The sequence below is a fragment of the Podarcis vaucheri genome (genome assembly GCF_965113315.1).
Source record: "Podarcis vaucheri genome assembly, chromosome: 7".
Taxonomy (NCBI): domain Eukaryota; kingdom Metazoa; phylum Chordata; class Lepidosauria; order Squamata; family Lacertidae; genus Podarcis; species Podarcis vaucheri.
Genome location: NC_138765.1, coordinates 50,023,979 through 50,047,695, shown reverse-complemented (window position 1 = coordinate 50,047,695; position 23,717 = coordinate 50,023,979). Strand labels below are relative to the sequence as shown.

At 44.9% G+C, this 23,717-nt stretch overlaps 1 protein-coding gene across 2 annotated transcripts in view; it reads left to right on the top strand.

Annotated features, from left to right (window-relative positions):
* Positions 1–23,717, top strand: part of EDC4 (enhancer of mRNA decapping 4) — a 31,910-nt gene that overhangs the window by 585 nt on the left and 7,608 nt on the right. Inside the window, exons 2-22 of one of the 2 annotated variants that reach the window (XM_082229281.1) lie at positions 4,444–4,600; positions 5,120–5,231; positions 6,228–6,327; positions 6,492–6,681; positions 7,470–7,617; positions 8,014–8,118; positions 9,497–9,606; positions 9,976–10,059; positions 11,470–11,565; positions 11,952–12,054; positions 12,442–12,622; positions 13,875–13,944; positions 14,585–14,676; positions 15,304–15,500; positions 16,189–16,277; positions 17,081–17,234; positions 18,084–18,547; positions 20,253–20,351; positions 20,836–20,988; positions 21,687–21,723; positions 22,572–22,752. In XM_082229281.1, coding sequence (XP_082085407.1) covers positions 4,444–4,600; positions 5,120–5,231; positions 6,228–6,327; positions 6,492–6,681; positions 7,470–7,617; positions 8,014–8,118; positions 9,497–9,606; positions 9,976–10,059; positions 11,470–11,565; positions 11,952–12,054; positions 12,442–12,622; positions 13,875–13,944; positions 14,585–14,676; positions 15,304–15,500; positions 16,189–16,277; positions 17,081–17,234; positions 18,084–18,547; positions 20,253–20,351; positions 20,836–20,988; positions 21,687–21,723; positions 22,572–22,752 — 2,922 coding nt within the window. Of the gene's footprint in view, positions 1–4,443; positions 4,601–5,119; positions 5,232–6,227; positions 6,328–6,491; positions 6,682–7,469; positions 7,618–8,013; positions 8,119–9,496; positions 9,607–9,975; positions 10,060–11,469; positions 11,566–11,951; positions 12,055–12,441; positions 12,623–13,871; positions 13,945–14,584; positions 14,677–15,303; positions 15,501–16,188; positions 16,278–17,080; positions 17,235–18,083; positions 18,548–20,252; positions 20,352–20,835; positions 20,989–21,686; positions 21,724–22,571; positions 22,753–23,717 lie in introns of both variants that reach the window. The other variant, XM_082229280.1, reaches the window with a different exon arrangement.

Sequence of the window (23,717 nt, the reverse complement as noted above, 5' to 3'; positions counted from 1 at the left end):
AAAGGTCCTCTGCAACTGTGGCTCCTGCATCAGTACTTTCTGCTCTTTTTGGTGGAGTGTGGTGCTCAGCTTTCTTTCAAACGTGGCTGCCTCTTTCTACCCCACCCCCTTCATGTTCTGCTTCTGCCCCGCCCCCTTCTTTAATGGAGCAGGCACTTGGTTTGACTTTGACTGCTTGTTTTTTCAAAGGCCATTTCCCCCTGCAGCTTAAGCCTGCAGCCCAGAGTCTGGTGTCATATATCTGCAGATGCTTGTGAAGGCACTCTAGGCAAGGTGTGGTTGGCCAGGCCGCTCAAGCTGGCGCTGAGAATGAACAACTAGCGATTCAGTACTGTTATTCTATGGCTCTTTAACAAATACTGGATGACTTGACCTTTCCTTAATGTACGTTCTTTGGTTTCTTTGTTTTTGTAGTCATATTCCGGTTGCAATTCTCTGTATTAGTAGTTGCTTTTGCTACATTTCTCAAGTTGGAAGGAGGAGTGAGCAATAGTGTTGTCAGATCTAAACCCTATTTTACGACTTGGTAGGATCTTGTAGGGCCTGAAAAAAATGGTGGCCTTATCTGACTTACCAAATGAGGAGTTAGCCACTCCTGCTGTAGATCATAACATTTTTGTATACTGAACATATATCTGGTATGCCTGGTCTCCCACTCCTATGTCTTGTTTTTTTTCTACCCAGCTGCATTCAGAATTTTTTTTGGAGGGGGCACAGTGAGTTGTGGTACTCCACAAGTTGTGTTTCTCAACAACTACATGAAGGTGCTGGGAAATATTATCAGGGCTTTGGAGTTGGACATAATTAACAAGAAGGTGACACCCAGGTTTCTAGTTCATTACGTAAGTTTCCAGCAATGGCTGCCTCAGATCTGAACAGTGTGAGGAGGCCACAGGCAAGTGGATGATATAAACAAAACACTTGAGATTGAATCCAGACAAGGCAAAGATGAAGGTAGGGTTAAGACTGTGGCTCATGCCAGAGTCATGCCTGAGCAGCTTCCTTACCTATCCAGAGGGAGGTCTGGGCAGTGCTCCAGGATGTATCCAGTGCTGGACATGACAAGGCAGCCAAATCAAATAGTGCCCTTGCTGAGACACTATCTCCCCACCGATAGGTGGTCTACCTGGCTAGTATTGTGGTAAGAATGATGTGCGGATGAAGTGATGGACAAAGTTGAGTGAGTAGCTTTCTAGTTGTGGAATCTTCATAAATTTGGAAATATCTGCAGTGCAGAGTATGGGAGAGGTTTGTCTTTAAAAGGATAGTTTGGAATGCACCTGTTGCTTTAGTAAAGTGTGTCTAATTAGCATGCTGTGCTGTACGTTATTTGAGGAGGAAATCACAACATTTCTGCCTTGGAAACTGCATTAGCCTCATAAGTCATGAACAAGAACATTGGTGTATGGGGGCAATGTTGTCTTTCTCCATTGGTGTAAAAACAGCTGAATGGCTAGTATGAATAAGATATACCTATCTGCACATATTATAATACTAATACAGTATACTTAGGTGCAGGATGCATCCTATATTTTTGTCTGAACTTCTCCTGTGCCAGCCAGATCCCTCCCTTTTTGTCTTTTGTGAGATACTGTTTCCATGGTGCTTGCAGCAGTAACCATTTCATGTGAGCAGCGTACTGTGCCTGTTGACATTTCCTGCCATAACCTCACCCAGCTCTGTTGGGCTAAATGGTGGTGTTTAGTTCCTACTGTGCTGCATGTATATTCAGCTTTTGAGCAAAGGCTCTGCTGTAAAGTATTCACCAATCTCTTAATTATTTGTAGGAAGGACTTACTATGTTCAGATCACTGACATATCCCAGGGCAGAGTGTGGATTGATTGCAGAATTACTGGGGGTAGAGGGCAATGATATGGATATTAACTCAATTTGCAGTAGGCAATTTCTTTATTCTAGTGGAAAATAGGAAATGCCTTTGCTACTATTACTTTCCTTTCCTTGAGCTTGCTCTGGATTTTGATTCCTCCAGTAGGCGTTATCTTTGTTATTCAGCTGTCCCTGTAACCACAAGAAACCATGTGAAACTAAGTGAAATGAAAGCGAAAGTTGGTTCTTAGTATTCTGTGTGATTCACTGATCAGCATAGGAATATATAGACATCGTTCACTGCTGTTCACTGCTTATTACCAAGCCAGAGCATTGATCCATCTCACTCAGTTTTGAGTCTACCCAAATTGGCAGCTGCTTTCCAGTCAGACTTCAGGCAGGATCCTCAATTGAGAATCTTTCCCAGCCCTACCTGAAGATGCAAGGAATTGAACCTGGGACCATTCACATGCGAAGCATGTGCTCTGCCCCTGAGCTTATGACCATAGGCATGTACATTTTCATACAAGGCCATACAAGGTTCTGGTTGGGTGGAACTTACATCGTATGTGAGGCAGGCAGCTGACAACGGCCAGCTCTGCCTTTCCTCAAGATTATGGCTTGGCAAGGGGGGGGGGACTTGGCCTGAGGAGGGCAGAGAGGGAACTTTCCCCCTGTGGTCCATTCACTGTCTGTACAGAACTAACCATTGTGTGCTCTGCCTACATGCCACCCACCCACCTTTCCTCTTCTCACGGGTGTTACTTTATGGCATTGAGCCATGCTGCACTCTAGTATGAAACTAGCATTAGCCATCAGTTAAGGGGACTGGGTAGGAATTTTACCTAGGATCATCAGCTGACTTCTCTGACCCTGGGTTTTTGGATTCTTCACAATAATCCCCTGGCTCAAGATGGCTGAAGCCATTGATTTTGACCTTCTAACATCTACCCAGCAGGATTGCTGAGCCCCAACTTCTGACAGCACATGAAACAGTAGAAATAGGTTCTGTCCCATATGTCCTGTTTTGCTACTGGTAAACCTGCCTTAAAAAGTTGTTTTTTGTCTTTTCTCTAATTCCGCGGCCTGTTTGTTTCTAACTCCCTTCCCAGGTCTATTCTAGCCTTCAGGAAAAAACAGAAGTCAGCATCTGGAATTGCAGTTATCCAGAGATTTTTAAGCGTCCTGGCAAAATCATATAGCCTCATCAAGAGTTTGGGGACCACCTTTCCCCACACAATCCTCCCCAGTTGAAGCCTAGTCATCAAGTGGTGTTGCTGGCTCCATGCTTACGGCTCATTAGGATAGGCACAGCTAGAAGGCAAGCCTTCTCAGTTATGACTTCCAAACTTGGAAACCAGAAGAGAAGGAGGCCACAGTTTTCATTTTCCCTGCCCACCCTTCCATTCTCCTCTATTCTCATAGTATGGAGGCTTCTCACTGAACTAGAGTGGTTAGAGGAACTACCTCTCCATTGAGCTTTCATAGCGATTCTAAAACTACACACAAAGACTATTCTAAAATAGTCTTTGTGTGTAGTTATGTCATCATCCATCATGCATTTATTGATTAATGATAATAATTAATAATTCTATACCACCCTTCATCCAAGGATCATAGGGTGGTTTACAATACAAAATCACAAAAATATGTAGTATACTAACAATACCAAAAAACAAACCCCAACACACAGATTAAAAGGCAATAGTTTGTTTAATTAGCCAAAGGCCTGGGAGAAGAGGGATATATTTTTGCCGGGTGCCTAAAGATATGTAACACAGGCTCCAGGCAAGTCTTCCTGGAGAGAGCATTCCACCAACAGGGAGCCACTGCAGAAATATCCCCTTCCTGTGTTGGCACACTCTGGACCATGGGTAGGCAAAGTAAGGCCCGGGGGCCGGATCTGGCTCACGGACAGTCAGGAAATCAGCATGTTTTTACATGAGTAAAATGCAGCTCTGGGTTATTTGCTGGGCATAGGAATTTGTTCATTTAAATATATATATATATATATATAGTCCAGCCCCCCCACAAGGTGTGATGGACAGTGGACTGCCCCCCTGCTGAAAAAGTTTGCTAACCCCTGCTCTGGACCTTTCACGAAGGAGGCACACAAAGAAAGGCCTCAGATGATGATTGCAGATGATGATTATCGGCTCATATGGGGAGGCAGTCCTTGAGGTATTGTGGTCCTGAGCTGTTTAAAGCTTTATAGGTCAAAACCACCACTTTGAATTGGGCCCAGAAACTAATCGGCGGCCAGTGCAGTCAGGCCAAGATTTGCGTTATATCCTCAAGCTGTCTTTCCTTGAGCAAAACACTTGCCTTTTTATCGTAGAGGAGAACCACCGATTCAGATTTTCTGTCCTTGGACAGAATGTTTTTCATATCTTCTCTAGAACATTACTATCTTGATGGGCTTCTTGTTTCCTATTTCAGTAGAAAGAGAGAGAGTTTGGCATTTCTTTTGAATGAAACTACTCTCCCATGTTATGTTCTTTTCATCTGGGACAGGGGACCATCAAAGGGAGACTGTATGGTTCAGAAACTTTCATGACCCTTTAAATGGCTGCATAAATGTGAACATTGGCTCTGTCCCCCCCCCTCCAATTTAGGTTCAGTCAACGAAAACCAGAGATCATCCACTTCATACAATGGAGACCTGAATGGTTTGCTGGTGCCAGATCCCATAGCATCTGGAGATGGAGCTTCCTTGACGAAGTCAGTACCCCAAGCAGTTTCTCTGGGAGCACTTCAGGAGAAGCAAGTCATGTAGGTATCTTGGTGGGAGAAAGTGGAGAGCTTGTCATGGGTCTGCTGAAAAATTTCAGCTCAGTAATTGCTCCTACAAAGACTGGGCTTCCAGCTTTCTTGATTACTGCTTTACAGTTGTGCAACATTGTTTGTAGTTTCTGTTCCAGAGAGACTCAAATTTAAGATGGTGTGTTGTCTCCACAGTTGAGGGACTACATTCATACATAGCTTAATGGGGATACATTTTGTACAGTGATGGAGGCTTCATTGACAGTGACTGGGATTGAGGTTTGCAACTTGTGGTTTGCATTGTTTTCTGTCTTGTGTTGCTTCCAGTAAAACACTCATTTGTCCATGCAAGATCATTTGCAGCAGGAAAGACAAGTGGTAAAATTGCTACTTCATAGTAACAGGCATGTTTGTTTTAATTGGGGGCCTTCAGTAGTCTTATCCCTAACTTTTCCCTAGCTCTCCGTAACAAAAGCTGTTTGTCCTTGAGGCCTTTTGTTTTGACTACTTCTTCTCCTTTTCTTTTAGCTGCCTCTCTGGAGATGATAGCTCTACCTGTATGGTGATAACCGCTAAAGATGTTGAGATAGTAGCCAGCAGTGACTCTAGCATCACCAGTAAAGCTAGAGGGAGCAACAAGGTAAAAGGGGAAAGATTCATCTGGACAATGTACAAAACCAGTTGGGGCAGCACTTGCCATCTTTTCAAGCGTGTAAAGCAGGGATGGGGAACCTGAGATCTTCCAGATGTCATGGGACTACAACTCTCACCATCTCTTACCATTGGCCATGCTGAATGGAGCTGATGGGAGATGGAGTCCAACATCTGGAGACCTGGTTCCTCATCCCTGATTTAAGGAGTCAGTGCCTGGATTGCTGGTGAATGAGGCTGAAGAGCATAATAAGATGGATGGGTGGATTGAGTATTGTGGTGCTTCTCCTAGACTTTTTTTAAAAGCAGGCATTCATGCCTCAGCCTTGGAATAGCCTGTTTTCTGTGCTTATTAGCATTCCCCCTAACGTTCAGTGGTGATAGGCCTGGGGAAACCAAGTGCCATGGGAAGCCTTTGTTCACAAGAAAATGGTTGTGTGAGGTTGGGGATTGAGGCACTAGCTTCAAACTGCTGTCTTGGGCTGGTTCAGTTGTAGCCTTTAACCACTTGTTGATATATGAAAAAGTCCTTAAGAATTCCCACATCCCTGAGTTCCTTTCCATTCACCTTCTTTTCACATGCCATGATTCCCTCCCTGCCTTCTCCTGGTTTATGACAAACTGTAGCTTGCAATTTCATCTGAAACAGTTTCTGCAAACCAGAGAGGGCAGTGGGAATTGTGGTACCTGGGAAGAAGGATTATGGTGTAAGAGCCCAAAGGTCCCTAAAGACTCGTTGACATAGTGCCACATAGAGCACATACTTTCCATGCAGAAGGTCTCCAGTTCAGTCCCCAGCATCTGCTGAAGAAGGGAACAGGATTGGGGACTCCTGAACTAGGTGTTGGCTGTTTCCTCTCTCCTCAGCATATATAGATGATATTACAGTTTTATGTTCAGCGATGGATGCCTTGTCCCTATTTTGGCAAATGTTGAATTTATTTCCACACTTCAGCTGGTCTTTGTTTTTCTTTTTGCCCTCCAGGTAAAAATCCAGCCAGTGGCCAGGTATGACTGGGAGCAGAAATATTACTATGGTAACCTGATTGCTGTGTCAAATGCCTACCTGGCATATGCCATTAGAGGTGAGGCATCTCTCCATCAACTTGGTTCTTTTGGCTAGGCTAGGTTTCTTGCAGCGGCCTTGTGTTGGGCTGAGGTCCCCTTGATTTCCCCACAGCTGTAGAGAGTGCACTGGCATTGCCTAAGCCATCTTAACTGTCATATTCTTGTTGCTGTTCTTTGACAGGTGCCAGCAATGGCTCTGCAATGGTTCGGGTCCTGAGCGTTAGCACGGCAGAACGAACCCTGCTGAAGGGCTTCACAGGTGGAGTGGCAGACCTGGCTTTTGCTCACCTCAACTCCAACCAGCTCGCTTGCCTGGATGAAGCTGGCAACCTCTTTGTCTGGCGCCTGGCCATGGAGAATGGAAAAATCCAGTATCTTATCTCTCAGTACTGTCCTTCGTAGGAAATAGCTGCAGTGTTGTTAGATACTGAGGCAACTTTGTAACTACAAGATAGGAAGTGGGCACTGTTTATTTCTGTATCTTAGGCAGGGAACCTGTGACCTTCCGGATATTGTCATTCTTAGCCACTGACCATGGTGCCTGGGGCTGATGGGTGTTGACAACTGAGAAAATCTGGAAGGCCAAAGTTTCCCCATCCTTGCCTTAAAGAGATGTACTAGTATTTATGTACTAGTATTTATTTCTGCCAGCCAGCATCCAGGCATTATACATATTTTCTTCTTGCAAGTTATCCACTCAGGAAACAAGACTCTGACTCCTTGTATTGTGAGTCAAAGGACCCCTTCGGCAGTAACAATTGTAGCTTAATAAACTATAGCTCATTAAGATGAGAATAATAAATTATTACTGTTATTATTATTGTTGTGCTTAAATCACAGTTACTCATTACATCCAAACCAGGAAGCTGTGGTTTAATCCTAGTTTACTACCTAGCAGAGGGCGGCCCAACTTTTCATACCAAGTGGGCCGCAAAGTACTTCAAAACGGATCCTGCGGGCCACACACTGCATTGTTGCATAGTGGGTGGAGTGAGACCAACACCTGATGCCCCCACCCCCCACTCAGCCCTCACACTGCCTTCCCAAAGCCGACTATGCCAGGCTCTGTGTTTGTTTCTACTACATCTGGGATAAATCACAAAGCAGTTGATACTACAAAGGAAAGTGATTTGTAGCTGTTCCTTAACTTTGTGATCAGAGAGGAGATCCTGGTAAACATCAAGCGACCTGATGGGACTCCTCTGAACAGTTCCCGGAGGATCATATGGTGTCCCTTCATCCCAGATGAGAACGAGGAGAGCTGTGAGGAAGGCAGTCAGACCCTGGCACTCTTACATGAGGATAGGGTAAGTTTTGATTTTTTTTCTTTTGTAAGGTGGTTGTTTGTATTGAGGTACTAATAAGTTGTAGATAAGGAATTATAAAGATGTGCCCCATGGTTAGGTCAATTTTCCAGGTTCTTATACATCCATGCACAAAGCACCTCACAGCATGTAAACTGGTACAAGTTTATCAAGTCAGCCTCTGCTTTTATTTAAGTAAGTCTGGCAAGTGTGGTTGTGTTGTGCTATTTTTGGGTGTGGTACTTGTGAGGAATAAACACAGGAGATGGTGCAGAGTTCATGGGAAGATAGTGAATGCAGAGCGAGGTGGTAACTGGAATGGCAGGTGACTTTTATATTCACTCCTGGCAGAGCTTCAGTATGCAGTTGATGTGCTTCCTTCTTCTCTTTGTTTTGCAGGCAGAGGTTTGGGATCTTGATATAATCCGAGCCAATCATAATTCATGGCCAGTGGAAGTGACCAGCATCAAAGAAGGCTTTATTGTGGTAAAAGGTCACAGCACGGTAAGAGTTCTGCTGCTGTCATTGGTGTCTGTCTCCCGTTACAGAGCTGAGCCATCTGTTACGTATGTTTAATTCCTTAATCCAACAGTTTTCAATATTCTGAAGAGGCCTGTGGCTTTATCCACTTGGTTTATGGGATCAATGGCAAAAGGGTCTGAGTGTGTGAGCTATTAGACCAGAAGCAGAGGACCTTTGGCTCTGCAGATTTTGCTGAACTACTACTCCTATCATCCCTGATCATAGACATGTTTGCTGGGGCTTATTAGACTGTTGCTGAGTTCCTGCTTTTCCCATATGGCAAAGAACAGGCCTTTATGACTGGACAAGTAAAAATGGCATCTTTTTCACCTTTCCATTGTGTGGTTTTGTGACAGTTTTTCCCTCCTCCTCAAAGCACTCTTGTTAAGGGTATGGGTGGAAAACTTCCAGCCTCTTCTTAAGGGGGCTCTTTGTATGGCACAGCTTTATGTCTTGCTTTAACAGCACTGGGGACAAAAGAAGCCTCTTTAAAATGGGAAGTGAGGTGAGAGGGCACAGCGTGATGTTTGAGAGCATGACTGGGTAAGAGTCCTGCTGTGAATGGAAAGGTGCTTGACACTTCACTGATCCAAAGATGCATGAGGTAGTGGGAGAAGTTAAAATAGTCAGAGCCAGAGGGAGTCAGTGCATTGATGGCAGCTGAGCACAAGATGGTGATGGAGGCTGTCACCTGGAGAATACAGAATGAAAAAGTACTGTAACATATATTCCCCCAAATGTCTTAATTTTTTATCAACTTAACATACTGAACACCCGGGAAATCGAAAGTACTTTGGCTCAAATTGGCAATATGTGCTGCTGCTGATATAAAAGTTGATAAGCATTCACTTTATAAAAAGAAAGAAGGAAAGAAACATCAGGTTATTAATGTGATTCGCATGTATATCACAACCATGTTGGTTTTTTTCACATGTAACACTAACTCATAACTTTGCTTTGTTGAACAAACCAGGATGACAGATGAGCAAAGTGACCACAGCTTATTTCACCTTACATTGGTTGCATTTTCTAAACACTTGTGCATCTGTAGCTGGGTCATGGTCTGGGGTGGGGTACCAAAACAAACCAGGATTAAGTTCAGGTGTAATAAGAAGCCATGGTTATTGCAAGCCACGATTCATAAGCCAGTTTTAAACCATGATTACATACAGTATTCTGGTTTCTTGGCCACAAACAAACCACAGTTGACCAGGTTGGGTTCCGGCATACAAGCAAGCACATTTAAGCTAAATAAACCACATCTTAGCATTGGGTGCAAACCAGGTCATTGCTTTGTATTTCATTGAAGTTGTATTGCTGAGTGAAAGCTGATTCCCCCCCCCCCCCTGTCTCTGTCTAGCGTCTGAGTGAGGGAGCCCTTTCCCCAGATGGAACTGTCTTGGCTACCGCAAGTCATGATGGCTTTGTCAAATTCTGGCAGATTTACATAGAAGGACAGGATGAACCAAGGTAACTTCAGAAACTCAGTGTCTCTTGATTTGGTGTGCCTCAAGCCTACTTACATGCCCAGTCCCTTGCTCCAAATATAGTCTTAATTTGGCATGACTTAGTTGTTCTACAACAATATTCCTGGTGCTCTCCAGATATTTTGGGTTGCAACTCACATCATCCTCTTTCCCATACTGACCATACTGACTGAAATTGTAGTCCAAAGCATCTGACCTCCAAGCTTTATTAAAGTTCTTGTGCTCTATTGTCTGACTGTCCACATGTAAATAATGTTTGGATTCTTGAGAGCAAATTGCTGCCTAAAGGAGCCATTTCACACCTGCAGTTATGATTTCTTTGCAGTCATCATTTCTTTGATTTCCTACCTAGGTGCCTGCATGAATGGAAGCCTCATGATGGGAGACCTCTCTCCTGCTTGCTGTTCTGTGACAACCATAAAAAACAAGATCCAGAGTAAGACATGATTCTGTTTTTGTTTTGTTTTTTTTGCTAAGGATGTCCCATTTCCGGTGGGAAGCAGGACTGTATGGAAAAATAAATACATTTGCTCTGTATTTACCCCACAAAGATTCATTGCTATAATAAAGTAACAGGACCCTACAGATCAGTCATTTACAACTTTCTAGTCTAGTTCCTCTATTCCTCCAGGTGTAAGTGCTGGCAAGGGAGGAGCCTTTATGTCTGTAAATTTAACTTAAATATTATTTCAGAAGCATTGTGGGATGCAACATAGGCATGCCTTGTAGTGTTACCCTCATTTCTTAAACACTTGTGGCGGGAGTGTCTATGAGCCTGCCATGAACTGGGAATCTAGTCTCTGGCTTCAAATTTGGCATCAGTTCTGGCTGCCTGTTGATCCTTAAGCTTTATTAAGGTTCCTGAGTTCTGTACTCTTTTTAAGATTGTGTAAATTATAGGGAACAAGTTACTGGAAAACGAACTCCCCCTGTGTTTGCAGTAAGAGCAGAGTGTGGCATAATATGACTTAGCACTGCTGCTGTGCCAGAAAATGTTGATATACTTACCTACCTGCCCCTCATTCCCAAGAATAGCATGGAATGAGGAGCAGATGCTGAGTGCCAGTTCTACCCATGTGCCGCGCAGAAAGAACAACCCCTCTTTCCTCTTCCTTCCCCCTCCTTGCAAGAAGTTAAAAGACAGGGGAGCAGACCCACAGGAGAATGGGTGAATGCTCCTAGCAGCTGATGGTGTGCTTCTGGATTCCCTATGCACACATGAGTACAATTTACATGTCCAGTAGGTCCAGTCTCTGTACCACAATCTTGTAATGCTTTGGTTTCAGCAAAGAGAACCAGCCAGTTAAGAGAGTCTGGTATCTAGTTGTTTTTGAGGAGAGGCATCAACTTGAATGAGAGAAAATCTGCCAGTTAAGAATTTTCAGAGGCTTTCTGTTCAGACTTTCACCCCTCTACACAATTGGAGAAGGAAAGTAGGGGTGTGCTCATTGGCCCCACCACCTTCATTATGTTCCTGAGGGCTCGTAGCTATCTTGACTTCTATGGGTTTTGGCTGAGGTCTTGAAGTGGGGAGCCTTTTCTACTTCTATAGGCACCCCACATGATTTAGGTCCCTGCGTGTTGAGAGTTCTGTATGGCACAGGAAGCCTACATAGATAGAGGAGGCATCCCATGGCAAAAGTGGAGCCTGAATGTGTGGAGGACTTGGAGAGATGGCCTGTTGGGAACGTGACAGAGCACAGCTAACATCTCGCCACATCCCGACTCCCCACTCACATGGCCGGAATAATGTGAAAGCAAACAAATTAATAAAGCTATGGAGCAAGCGAAATGGCCGTTTCTAGTCATCACTCGTTCCTTCTCATCCATCCTTTCATTTCTGCAGAGTTCCCTTCTGGAGGTTTCTCATCACAGGAGCAGAACAGAATCGAGAGCTGAAGATGTGGTGCACTGTATCATGGACCTGCCTACAGACTGTCCGGTAAGTATTGCCCTAGTCATCAGTTGTGCACGGTAGGAGCCCGTAATGAATGTGTATGTGTGGAAGGATAACCGAGAAGGGCAACTAACAGTCTTCGTTCCCCTGCCAGCGATTTAGCTCTGTGTTAGAGCATCTGTCTTGCATGTAGAAGTTCCAAGATTCCGTCCCTGGTGTTTCTAGGTAGGATTGGGGAATGCTTCTGGTTGAAATTCTGGAGAGTCGGAGTAGACCCTGCTGAACTAGATGGACCAGTGGTCTGATTCTGTATAAGGCAGCTCTCTATGTACCTAAGAAGGCAGGTTTCAGCAATGCACACAACATGTCGCTAAAGAGAAAGATTATTAGTAGACGTCTGAGGGAAACTGTTTTCACTGTGTCATTTTTAGGTTTTCTCCGGATATATTCAGCTCCATGAGTGTCCTTCCTAGTCTGAAGGCCTGCCTGGATCTCTCAGCTGAATACCTGATTTTGAGTGATGTGCAGAGAAAGGTAGGCAAGTTCTGTTGAGAGGTTGGGTGCAAGAGGAAAAGGCACCTGCAATACTGCTAGGCTTGGGAGTGTGGGGTCTGTTGTTAACATAAAAGAGATGTTTGGGGCTAGGAGCAGCTGTTTGATTAAGCAAAGCATTCGGTTCCTTTTAGTGGGTGTAAACTTTTAAAAGTTCTTGTTTTCAGAAAAGTCTGTGAATCCAGAATTAGTTCAGTGCTGCTGACCAACTTTCATGCTGGGTTTGCGGAGAGGCGGTGTGTTGGCTTCTCCCATTGTGCCTAGCCTGTTCCATGGCCCAAGGTGCAGGTGTACTTGTGTCCTTCCTGGTACAAGAGCCCCTTATTGCTTATGTTACTACAGAGCATCTACCTGATGCTTTCCTCTTAGGTCTTGTATGTGATGGAACTTGTGCAGAACCAGGAGGAGGGCAAAGCTTATTTCAGCTCCATCTCAGAGTTTCTGCTGACCCATCCAGTCCTGAGTTTTGGCATCCAGGTGGTCAGCCGCTGCCGGCTGAGACACACAGAGGTCCTGCCAGCAGAAGAGGAGACCGATGGCCTTAGTGCAGGTGAGTGATAAAAGATGTGTCTCATCAAAAGTAAGGAAGAGAAAGATGACTGTCTCTCTGGTAGCTAGCTTGATTCTCCAAATGCTATGCAAGCTCTGCCTCTCTAGTCACACAAAACCATGGTTTACAAAGTTTAACTGGTTTGTCATGGTGTCCAAACCTGTAAATCATGATTGGTCATTGGCCCACAAACTATAATGTGAAACCCATAGTTTGAAGCTGACTTGAAACCTGCCATTTGGACTGAAGTCTGAATTGTTGGTTTGGGAGTCTGCCATGCCTGATTGGATGGAAACAGAAGTACTTGAGTGGCTCTCAGTTTGGGTTCCCGGTGGCCACCTAGCTAACAGTTTGCCCACTGCTTTGGTTTCGGCTGTTAATCTGATGCCAATATATCAACAGTGTAAGGCAAAGATGCCAAAACAGAAGCAAACAACAGATGATGCTAGATTCAGGTAGGTAGCCGTGTTGGTCTGATGCAGTCGAAATATATTTAAAAAAATAAAAAATTGTCCAGTAGCACCTTGGAGACCAACTAAGTTTGTTCTTGGTATAAGCTTTCGTGTGCACGCACACTTCTTCAGATACACTGAAACAGAAGTCACCAGACCTTTATATATGGTGGGAGGGTGGGGTGGGGTTTTTCTCAGGAGGGTAGTAGGAGATGGGTGATTGACTCAGTGGGTATGGTAAACCTGTTGATGACTGTTAATGACTGTCAGTTTTTTGCAATAGGCCAAAGCAGAGCATTTAAGGGACAGCACCCCAGGGATTCCACGGGAAGTAGGCGAGAAAACACACAGTATAAATGATGGTTTCATTGTATCTTTGGAGCACACCATGGTTTGTTTTAAAACTGCTGTTAGCACGAACCATGGTTTTGTGGGATACTGGAATTCTGTCATAGTCTTTCTTCTCAAGTGTTGAGTGTTAGAATGGTACATACCCCCTTGGCTCCTTCTGCCTGAGAGCAGGTAAGGCTTGTACTTTTGTGCTAGAGCAGCCATCCTGAGCATTTTCTTACACTGTGAGCAGCCTTATCCTACTTTACTCAGAAGGTGAGCAAGGAGGCTTTACCTGCTAAACAGGAAGAAAACATGTTTTTTAAAAATATTTTAAAATGTTTCTGTTTTTACTGATTATTTTAATATGTCTTGTAAACCACTTAGAAGTTTTATTACAACCAAGCAGTATATATATATTGTTATAAAGAAAAATAAAATTTCATCCATTTTTTTCTTCTTCCTAGAAGGTACTCAAGGTACTGGAGCGGTAGAATCAGCAGCGGGGGTGCTTATCAAACTCTTTTGTGTCCACACCAAGTGAGTATTTTGTAGGACAGCTGTTCTCCAGGCCTGCCTTTTAATTTTGTCACAAGACTTTACTGACTTAATACAGGCTCAGTTTTTGCCAACCCACAAGATGGGATGGTACCATAGGTAACTAACTGCCTCTTAACTGCCCTGGAGTGATCTTTCATGCATTTCCTCCAAACAGAGATAACTTTTGCTTGCTGCTCCCAAAACAGCAGTCCTGGGCTTTGTGACCAAAGGGTTACATCATAATGCAAGTGGTTCTCACCAAAATAATTCCAGTTATGTACCAAATAAACCCTCATTCTGCACTTGGAATGCAATGCAAATATTAGGTGCAGATAATGCAAACATTTTGTTGTTGGGATTATGAACATCTCTTTAATGGGGGATGTTGTGGATTGCAGGATCACAAGGCATGCGTGTGCAGGGGAGCAGTGGGGACCCAATTGCACCTGTGCATGAAGCTTTAGCAAACAAGCTACAAGTGTCAGATGCAAATGAGAAGTGACAGCGGAGTACACTGTTTTAATAGAATCTCTGTCTGCTACTGGTTTTCTTTTGCACAAAGCAACATTGCTTGTTTAGCATGGTGTTTGCCTATCGAGGCCAAGTTTGTAAACCAAAACAATCTATCTGGATGTTGCAGGGCCCTTCAGGATGTGCAGATCAGATTCCAGCCTCTCCATAGTCCAGACACAGCTGCTCCAATTCCTCCCCATGGCTCCCATGAGGATTTTGGTGAGTCCTCTGTTCTAAAAAATGTTTGTGTTTCCTTGTTAATTTGAGTATTCCATCTGATATCAAGGTACCCTAATTTGAAAGTTTGCTATGTCTCAAAGCTGACAATGGAAATTCTTGCTAGTGCTTGAGAATTCTGGATCCCAAGTCTGTTGTAGTTGCTGGGTTATTTTTGGACTGTGGGCAATCCTTTTGTCAATTGTGGTACTTCATTTCAGGAAAGGGACCTTAATTCAGTGGTAGAGTACATCAGAAGATGTACTGGCTTGTTTATTACATTTATTTATAACTAGTTTTAGTCCCTGACATTTTCAGTTGCTGCCAGGCAGAGTAGTTCATACTGGGCTATATGAACAAAGAGTCTGATCTGGTATAAGGCACCTTTGCGTAGCCTAGGTTTCTCTGCCTCTGGACAAAATCTTGACTGACCCTGACTTTTGCTGCCGAGTCTCTGAGAATAGCAAGGGATTTTGGTTTGTCTTGCAATCTGTACCCCCACCCCTCCCCAACCTGTGTGTGTTAATATTAATTTAACTGAGTGGCTGGTCGAAGGAGGCTGTGTGGTTTTAAATGTCTGTTTTCTCTCTCTGTACAAGTTGCTTTTAAACTGTCTGGTGTGTTTTGAAGCATTCCCAGATCACCTTGCTGACCTGGGCGCAGAAGGGCTTGGATCAGAGAAGGGATCCGTGCATGGCTCACAGCCTGACTTGCGCCGCATTTCAGAGCTATCTGTTCCCGTGGATTTCCTCTCCCCTTCCAATGACACAAAACCCAAGCTCATGACTCCAGATGCATTCATGACTCCCAGCACATCTCTGCAGCAGGTAACCTCCTTAGAGTGTGTTTCAGATGGGAGCAAATTCCTTTGCTGCCTTCAATTTGGATATTATAACGTAAAAGACTTGGGATTGCTTATAGCAAGGGTGGAGAACCTGTGGCCCTCCAGATGTTGCTTGGAATGATGGGACTTCTAGACTACTGGCTCTACTGGCCGGGGCTGATGAGAGTTGTCATCCAAAATATCTAGAGAGCACCATGTTGGGGAAATCTGGATTAGATGGTGCTCAGGACAACAAAGAACAGAGAAGCAATTTCCACTGTTCCTTGTATATGTTTCTAAGCCAGCAGTTATTCAAATCTGTTCTAAGCACTAATTGGAATTAACTATTTGACCCAATTTGTATACCACTTTGTATACCACTTAATTGTAAGTAAAACCTCTGAGCTGTTTAAAAGAATATAAAATATACATTAAAAATGTCAGTAAAAGTTAAAAGCAATCTTTAAGAAAATCAGAATTGTAAGCAGACGTAAGGAGAAGTATGGTGCTTCTTATAATGGCAAAATAGTTTTTGGGTGGTGCAGAGTTACCGGTAATTTACTCCATATATATAAATATATGTATATAATGTAGTACACGAGGAGTGTTTACTAGCAGACAATACTGTGTATGTATTCAATTAAAATGCTTGCTGGCAGAGTTTTCTAACACCATTGAATTTTCTGTGCCAGGTCACGGTGTCACCTGGAAGCAGCATTAGTTCCCTCACAGCTGTCACAACCATGAGCACTTCTTCCATCAGTGACCCCTCCATTCCCAGGTAAGCCCTAGGCAAGGACTCCTTCCCAGTGCTACCCACTGAGTACTTTCAAGGGCAAGGAGACTCCCTTCAGAATCAGGCATGAAAATGAAATGGCTCACATGGATATCTCAGGGACCTTTTTTTAAGGCGGCGCTTCTGTCATCTTCAGAGTTGCAGCTGTCAAATGCGCTATCCCTATTCCCAAGGAGAGGCATCCCCTTTGTTCTTCAGCTCAATTCCCCAGAACATTTCCTGAGATTTGTAGGTTTTGCTTCATATAATTGGAATAGATAGCAGAGGCTGGTAATGAAGTGACCTTGTAGGCAGATAGTGGAGGGTCCTAGACTTGCAGGACAGGGGAGGAACCCCTGTTCCTTGGAATATAGCTGTAGGATATAGAAGAGCACAGAGGCCAGTTCAGCATTGTTTACCAGGCAAGAACCACGAGGGGCCATCAGGCTTCAGATTTCTCATGTACTAACAGATAGTGAGACAAGTAAGACTGCAGTCACTGCTCTCCCACTAGCTTCTCACCACATCTCTGAATTACTTGAGGGAATGGATGACCACCTCTTGTAGGTCCCCTTCTAGCTTTTTAGCATTCATTGTTTCAGCTTCTCCCATACAGTGTCCCCCAAGGAGGTCTTCTTTATGAGAGCGTTGCTTGGGTGACAGTCCCATAGGACAGTAAAGTCAATGGCACAGTTCCTTAAGCATGCTGTTGTCGGAACCCTTCTCCCTGGGCTGATTTTTAATTGGGGTTTGCAAGACCACTCTCTTTTGTAACCTCTATGGACAAATTTGCCTTTTCCCCGCCGCAGGCCAGCTGAAGAAGTGTCTCTGAGCCCAAAGATGCAGCTGGATAGTAGCCTTACCCTAAGCGGCAGCAGTGGAAGTCTGCAGACAAGCCCTCGAAGTCATTCGGTCCTCCTCCCTGGCCTTCCTGACAAACTGACCCCAAAGGCCCCCATCCCGGTAAGGTGGATTTTCTATGAGCGTGCAAAGATTTACCTTTCTCCCTGACTGTGTCATCGTCCACACTGTGTGCATGTGGTATGGGTGCCCAAAGCCACTGGAGCAGTGGGTGGGGAACCAGTCCCCCTCACTAGATGTTACTGACTACAACTCCCATCAACCTTAACCGTTGGCCATGCTGGCTAGGGCTGATGGGAGTTGGAGTCCAGCCAGCATCTTAAGGCCCAAAGGTTCCTCACGCCTGCACTAGAGTGCACTGATCTCGGGTATACTGTCTGATTTCTGCCATACTGAGTTCAACGCATGCGTTCTTCCCCATAAATAGGAAAAGGGGGTGCCCCAACGTGGTCATTGCATGTAGAAAAATATCTTTGCTTATGTAAGCTGCCCCAAGACATATAGTTGTATCAAGTTGTGTGTTACAGATATACAGGTATTCCCCATGACCTCTTTTCAGTCCTTAGTTTCCTGTGCCACCTAGAATCATAGAATTGTGGCTTATCTCATGTTGTGAGGATAAAACTGGGGTAATCATATATGCTGCCCTAATCTCTATAAGGGAAAGGCCTACTAAAAACAAAGTAATAAAATGATCAGTAAATACTGCAAAACTTTTAATCTGTTTCCTCACTATGTACAAATCATCATCATGTTTTCGATTTGCTGTGTTAATTGTACACTGCTTTGGGGGCATCTTCCAAAAAGCAGTCTATATATACTTAAAATGTAAGAAAGAAAAAATGGGATTAGGAAGGAAGGTTGTCAAGACAATTGGGCATCTAAGTAAACTTCCTAGATAGTGTGGAGAATGAAAGGGAAAAGGTTAACTTGTTCCCTTCTCTGGTCAAGGTTTCCCCAGGGAATGCCCCTCTTGCGCTAGAGCGGCAGGAAGTGGAGCCTCTGGTGGTGCCCCAGTCTTCGCCTACTCGTGAGCGCTCCCCAGACGTCATTTCCTCTGCCTCTACCGCCATGTCTCAGGACATCCCAGAGATTGCCTCTGAGACCCTGCAGCGCAGCTTTGGAGGCGGCCCCCCTGGGCTCCCCACAGAGATCCTGGATTCCAACCATCATGCGGACAGTATGGCTTCCGCAGCATCAGCCTTGCACTTGCTCTCCCCGCGGAATCGTCACAGCTCGGAGCACAGCCATCACTCCTTGGACATGGCCCCCAATGAAGTGGACATGCTGACTGCGCCTTCGCTGCTGGAGGCGGCCTTACCTCAGGAAAACGTGGCTTCTGACGCTGGCGTGAGCCAACCGTGGCCAGCTGCCCCTGACATCACCAGGGAGACCAGGAACAGCATGGCAGACAGGTACCTGCTATCTCCTTCCTTTCTTTTGGGGACGCACCAATCTTGGGCCTCCAGATGTTTTTGGAGTCCTCTTTCCATCATCCACAGCCAGCACAGCCAATGGCTTTGGATGTTGGGAGTTGTAGTCCAGCAAGATGATGTCCAGGGTCACAAGTTCCCTACTGCTGATATGGGCCATCACATGTTGTCTTGAACTCCCATCTCCTTTCTACACTGGAAGATCAGCAGCTGCCTTATTCCAGGTCAGCCTCTTTGTCCATCTGGCCCATTGAGTAGGCAGTGGTGACAGTGGCTCTCCAGGAATGTCAGGGATAGAGAGGCCTATGCCAGCCCTGTCACATGATTCTTTTAAAATGGAATTGAACCTGGGGATTTCTGCATGCAAAGCCTGTGCTCTTCCACTTCACCTATTGCAGTCATGTCTAGTGTTGCATAGTATTTATTAGATTGTCAAGCTAAGGTTGTAGAGACCCAGGTTCAAATCCCTTCTTGGCCATGAGGCTCACTGGGTGGCCTTATTATCTCTCTGCTTAACCTAATTCAGAAGGTTGTAGGGCTAAAATGGAGGAGGAGGAGAGTGATGTGCCTTGCCTTGGAGGCTATAAATAAAATAAGAGATAATAAGTCTCCATTGACTCAATTGCTGCCTAACCCCAGCTCTACTGTTTGGCCCTTTCTTTTAATGGCTATGTTTGGTTTGAGCACACAGGCCAGCCTGAAGGAAAATCATACTTGCTCTGGGTGTTTCGCACAGAAATGAAAGCTTCAGCACTTACTCTGCACCTGAGTGCTCAGCTCCCATCCTTTGCATGGATGAGATCTGAGACTTCAGTTCTTGCCAGAGTACCCCACTATACCAACTGTCTCGAGCCCTGAAGCAGCAGTAGGGGTGCTACTAGTGGTCCTCCCTGTGAGTGCTGCTCATTATGCAGGGGCCTGGAAGAGGGCCTTATATGTGGTGGCACCCCAGCTATGGAACGTCCTCCACTCATAAGCATGGATTGCCACAACGTTAATGGGTTTTGCCAGACCCGTTTGCTTATTATAAAAGTCTTTGGAGCCGACTCTGTTTTCTCCAATTCAGCCCTCTTTCTTGTTCCGTTGTTGAGTGGCATGAAAACTGCTAAGAATTATTTTGTGTACTTTGAATGGTATGATACTTAGTTTGTTTTGATTTCTAGCCAATGTTAGTTCTGCTCAGAGTAGATGGACATAACTAACATAAGCCCATGGATTTCAGTGGGTCTCCTCTGAGTACTTATACAGTGGTGCCTCGCAAGACGAAATTAATCCGTTCCGCAAGTCTCTTTGTCTTGCGGTTTTTTCGTCTTGCGAAGCACGGCTATTAGCGGCTTAGCGGCTATTAACGGCTTAGCGGCTTTAAGAAAAAGGAAACAAACTCACAAGAACTCGCAAGACGTTTCGTCTTGCGAAGCAAGCCCATAGGGAAATTTGTCTTGCGGAACGACTCAAAAAACGGAAAGCTCTTTCGTCTTGCGCATTTTTCGTCTTGCGATGCATTCGTCTTGCGAGGTACCACTGTACAACCCTTTCTTACTATAGGTGTATATTTCTATGGGAGCTCACTTTGAAGTCTGTCTAACATAAAGGGGCATATAAGAAAGTTAGATAAATAAAATGAGGCAGAATAAATTCAGTGTGATGGAATTGTTTCCTTCTCTTCCCCGGTCTCCCCTGCCCTTAGCCCCAGGAATGAAGTGGAAGAGAAACACAAGAGCTCCTACCACAGGCACAGCTACCACCTCCTGCAGCATGACAGCCAGGATGCCAGCGCTGAACAAAGGTATTGGCAGGTGCCAATCCCCCTCTCTTTTCCCCTTTGCAGTTTTCTGATGTGCTCAGTGGATGTTTCTGGGCACAGTGAATCAGTTGAATATTCACCTTGTTTTGCTCACTGAGGACACATGCTGCCCTCTGATCTTCTGCATGCAACAACTGGCTGCTCATAACTAGGATTTTGGATGTAGCAGATGCAAGCATACTGGCATGTGCAATACCTCAGGCTCCTTCTGCCTGTGACACTAGTGCCACAGGCCAGCTAATCATGATGGTACAAAGCTGGGTCCCTTAGATAAGAGCGGAGCTATCTTTGTTAAATTTTGAAACTAGAGGCAGCTTTCTTGTAGAAGTTTGTGGCAGCGTCAATTGGCGCATTACCCCAGTTCCACTTAGGTGGCGTCTGCCCCTTTTCTGTTGCTGACCACAAGGTCTGCCTTAAGACTGCTGTGTTGGGGCAAGTACTCATCAGGACTGGCTTTCCTCTGCAGTGACCATGATGATGAAGTTGCAAGCTTGGCTTCTACATCTGGTGGATTTAGTGCCAAAGCAGCTGCACAGCGCCTGCCTGTGAAGGACTGGAAAGCCAAAGTGTCGCCTCGAGCATCTCCAAAGCTAAAGAGGAAGGGGAAGAAAGATGATGGGTGAGCATATGCTGCTTGGAAGGTTGGGAATGACGGCAAAGTGGAGCCTCCTTATAAGGCTGGAAACGGTGGTAGGGCTTGTATTAAGTGACCAAGCCTCTGTGAACCTGTGAAGCCATAGGCTCTAGCTTTCCCCTCTTCTGCTCCTCCTCAGCCAGGAGGAGGAATAAATCAGGATTCTGTGCTTCTTCCCTGATTCCTGGCTTGTCATTACATACAAACCAGGAATCAGGGTTTAAAGTAAAACCTAGTTCGCAAAACAAGCCAGCTTCATAACCCACGGATGGCTTGAAGGCGGCTTCTTTTGAAGCTGATTGGAATTAATTTTAAACCATGATCCCTGTTTTGCACGTATCAGCGAGCCCGGAACTGGTGAAATGAGAAATGAATCCTGTGTTTGTTCCTCCTCTTGGTCATTAGGGAGGAGGAGATGAGCAGAAGTGTAGAAAATTTGTTCTTAAGTCTTCATTCAGCTCTCTGTACTTTTCAATTGGCGTGTGGGTGTGGGGGTGTGTAGAGATCACCACCCTGTAGCAGAGCCATTTCCAAGTCAGAAAAGACACGCTTTATTTTTTTTGAAGCAATCAGGACATTTGTAGCAGGCCACATTTCTGGTATAATCCCCCTGGTTATGCATGCAGTGCTTGTGATGTGCAATTCACGCAGTCGTCGCATTAACATCTTCCCTTCATTTTCAGGGATGTGCAACAGTCCCCAAGAGCCTTTGATCAGCAGGTGAGTATTTTTCTTTTAGAAATTCCATATACAGCAAAGCTTTCAGTTCTTCCTTCCCAAAAGGTGGGGTGGGGAACTTTTTCTTGTGTCAGGGATCAAAAATAGGACTCTTCTCTCTCTCCGTCCTCAACCCTCTTCTTCCTAGTCTAGCAGGCTGCAGGGAGAGGGAAAAGTCACTTTTGCCAGAGATTCCAACTCACTTCTTGCCCTGAGCTTCCCTTCCTTCTATAGCTCTGTTCATTTCAGCTCTCTTTTCTCTCTCTCTCTCTCCATGCTCCCCTCACTCCCCACATGAAATCAGGACAAGGCGTACCAGTTCCACATTCCTGCCATGGGGGATGCCCTGCATCTCTTCCTCCTATGGAATTGTACAGATTTAGGGTTCAAAGACTCAATTTTTAAAAGGTGGAGAAGTGGGTAAATGGACACCCCCATGTCTTATGCCCCTTTTTAACATTATTATGTTCTGGTCTGACGCCTTTTGCTAAGACTCTGGCCACTGCTTTTTTATATATAGTTCACCCATCGCCAACCTAGTGCCATCCAGATGTTTTGGGGTACACCAAGTCAATTACAGCTGTTATAGATTGTCCTCATCCATTGTCTAAATTCCTTTTGGGAATCCAAAAATGAAGGATTATGTTACCATATTCCTCCACTAGGATACTCATCTGAGCCTGGGACTTTCTGCACCTTGAGATTTGCTAAATTTGCTTTGTTGGCCTTCTCTGAAGTGGCTCCCTATCATTGGGTTGAACTCTTTATGTTGCTGCCTCCCATGTAACACAGAGAGGATCCCCTGAGAGTGCTTGGAGTGCTTACATTTCCCCTGCCTCCTCTTCCAATAGGTTGCTCCTGAGTACCAGGATGAGCTGTTGTCTCTTCTGAGGACCCAGCAGAGGGAGATTGTTGAACTGAGACAGAACCAGATGGAACTCATGCAGAGGCTCACTGACCACCTGGATGCTGTGCAGAGCTCCCTCATGGGCCACATTGAGCGAGTGGTGGATTCCCAGCAAGAGCAGGAGCGTATCCTTCCCAGAAAAGTGCCTTCTGGGCCCTTCTCTGTCATGGGTTTGTCCCATTCAAAGCTGAGCGCTTATGAGGACTGTGGCCAGTTTCTGTTGGAATCCCTGATCCTTTTTTAAAACCAAATGTTTAAATATAGCTGACTGCCTTCTGGAGTGAAGGGAAATGTCCATTAAATTTTATTGTGTCTAGTTTAGCCATTACTCTGTCCCGGAGTGGGGAACCCCATTCCCAAGCCATGCCTCTCATCAGTCCTACTCCATGCTTTTGGATGCTTTTGCTTAGCTGGAATAAAGACACTGGCCTCCTGCTTCTCTGGGTGAACAGCGGAGAAATTGGGGGCAGGGGATGTGTGTGTGTAAAACCTCTTTTGCAAGGCTGGAATGTTGCCTGCTGTCCAAAGGCAGGAGTTGTATCCATTGCTCCACCCACTTTTTTTCTCTCTGGCCACACCCACCACCAACATTTGGCCCCCAGGAGATGGCTGCCAAGGAAATGTGGCTCTTGGGCTGACAAGGCTTCCCCGCCCCTGAAATAAAAAGAGTGACAGAGGAGAAAATATCCAGCAAACAAAAACCCATACCAGTCTAACAAAGAAAATGTGTGATATTCTTAATATTAAATCATGATTAATTTTAGAATGCATTGGAACAATGAGTGCAATATAATGTGTTGATCGTGCACACCTTTTAAGACTTTTGTTATATTTGTCCATAGAATTTATTCCATAGTTTCCTCTCTTCCTTCAGTGGCGGAGGTTATCCAGGAATGGTTATTTCTGCCTTCTCCCTCTTTGTAGGTAAGGCTAAACAACTTCCTTAGTGCTTGGGTCCCCTTCTGTGAGAAGAGCCCCTTAAGTTCCAGTCCTGAAAGAAAAGGCGTGAAATACCACTTGCAGAAAATAAAACTAAATATATACTGTTAACCTTCATTATAAAAAGTTTTTTTAATGAAAAACATTCAGG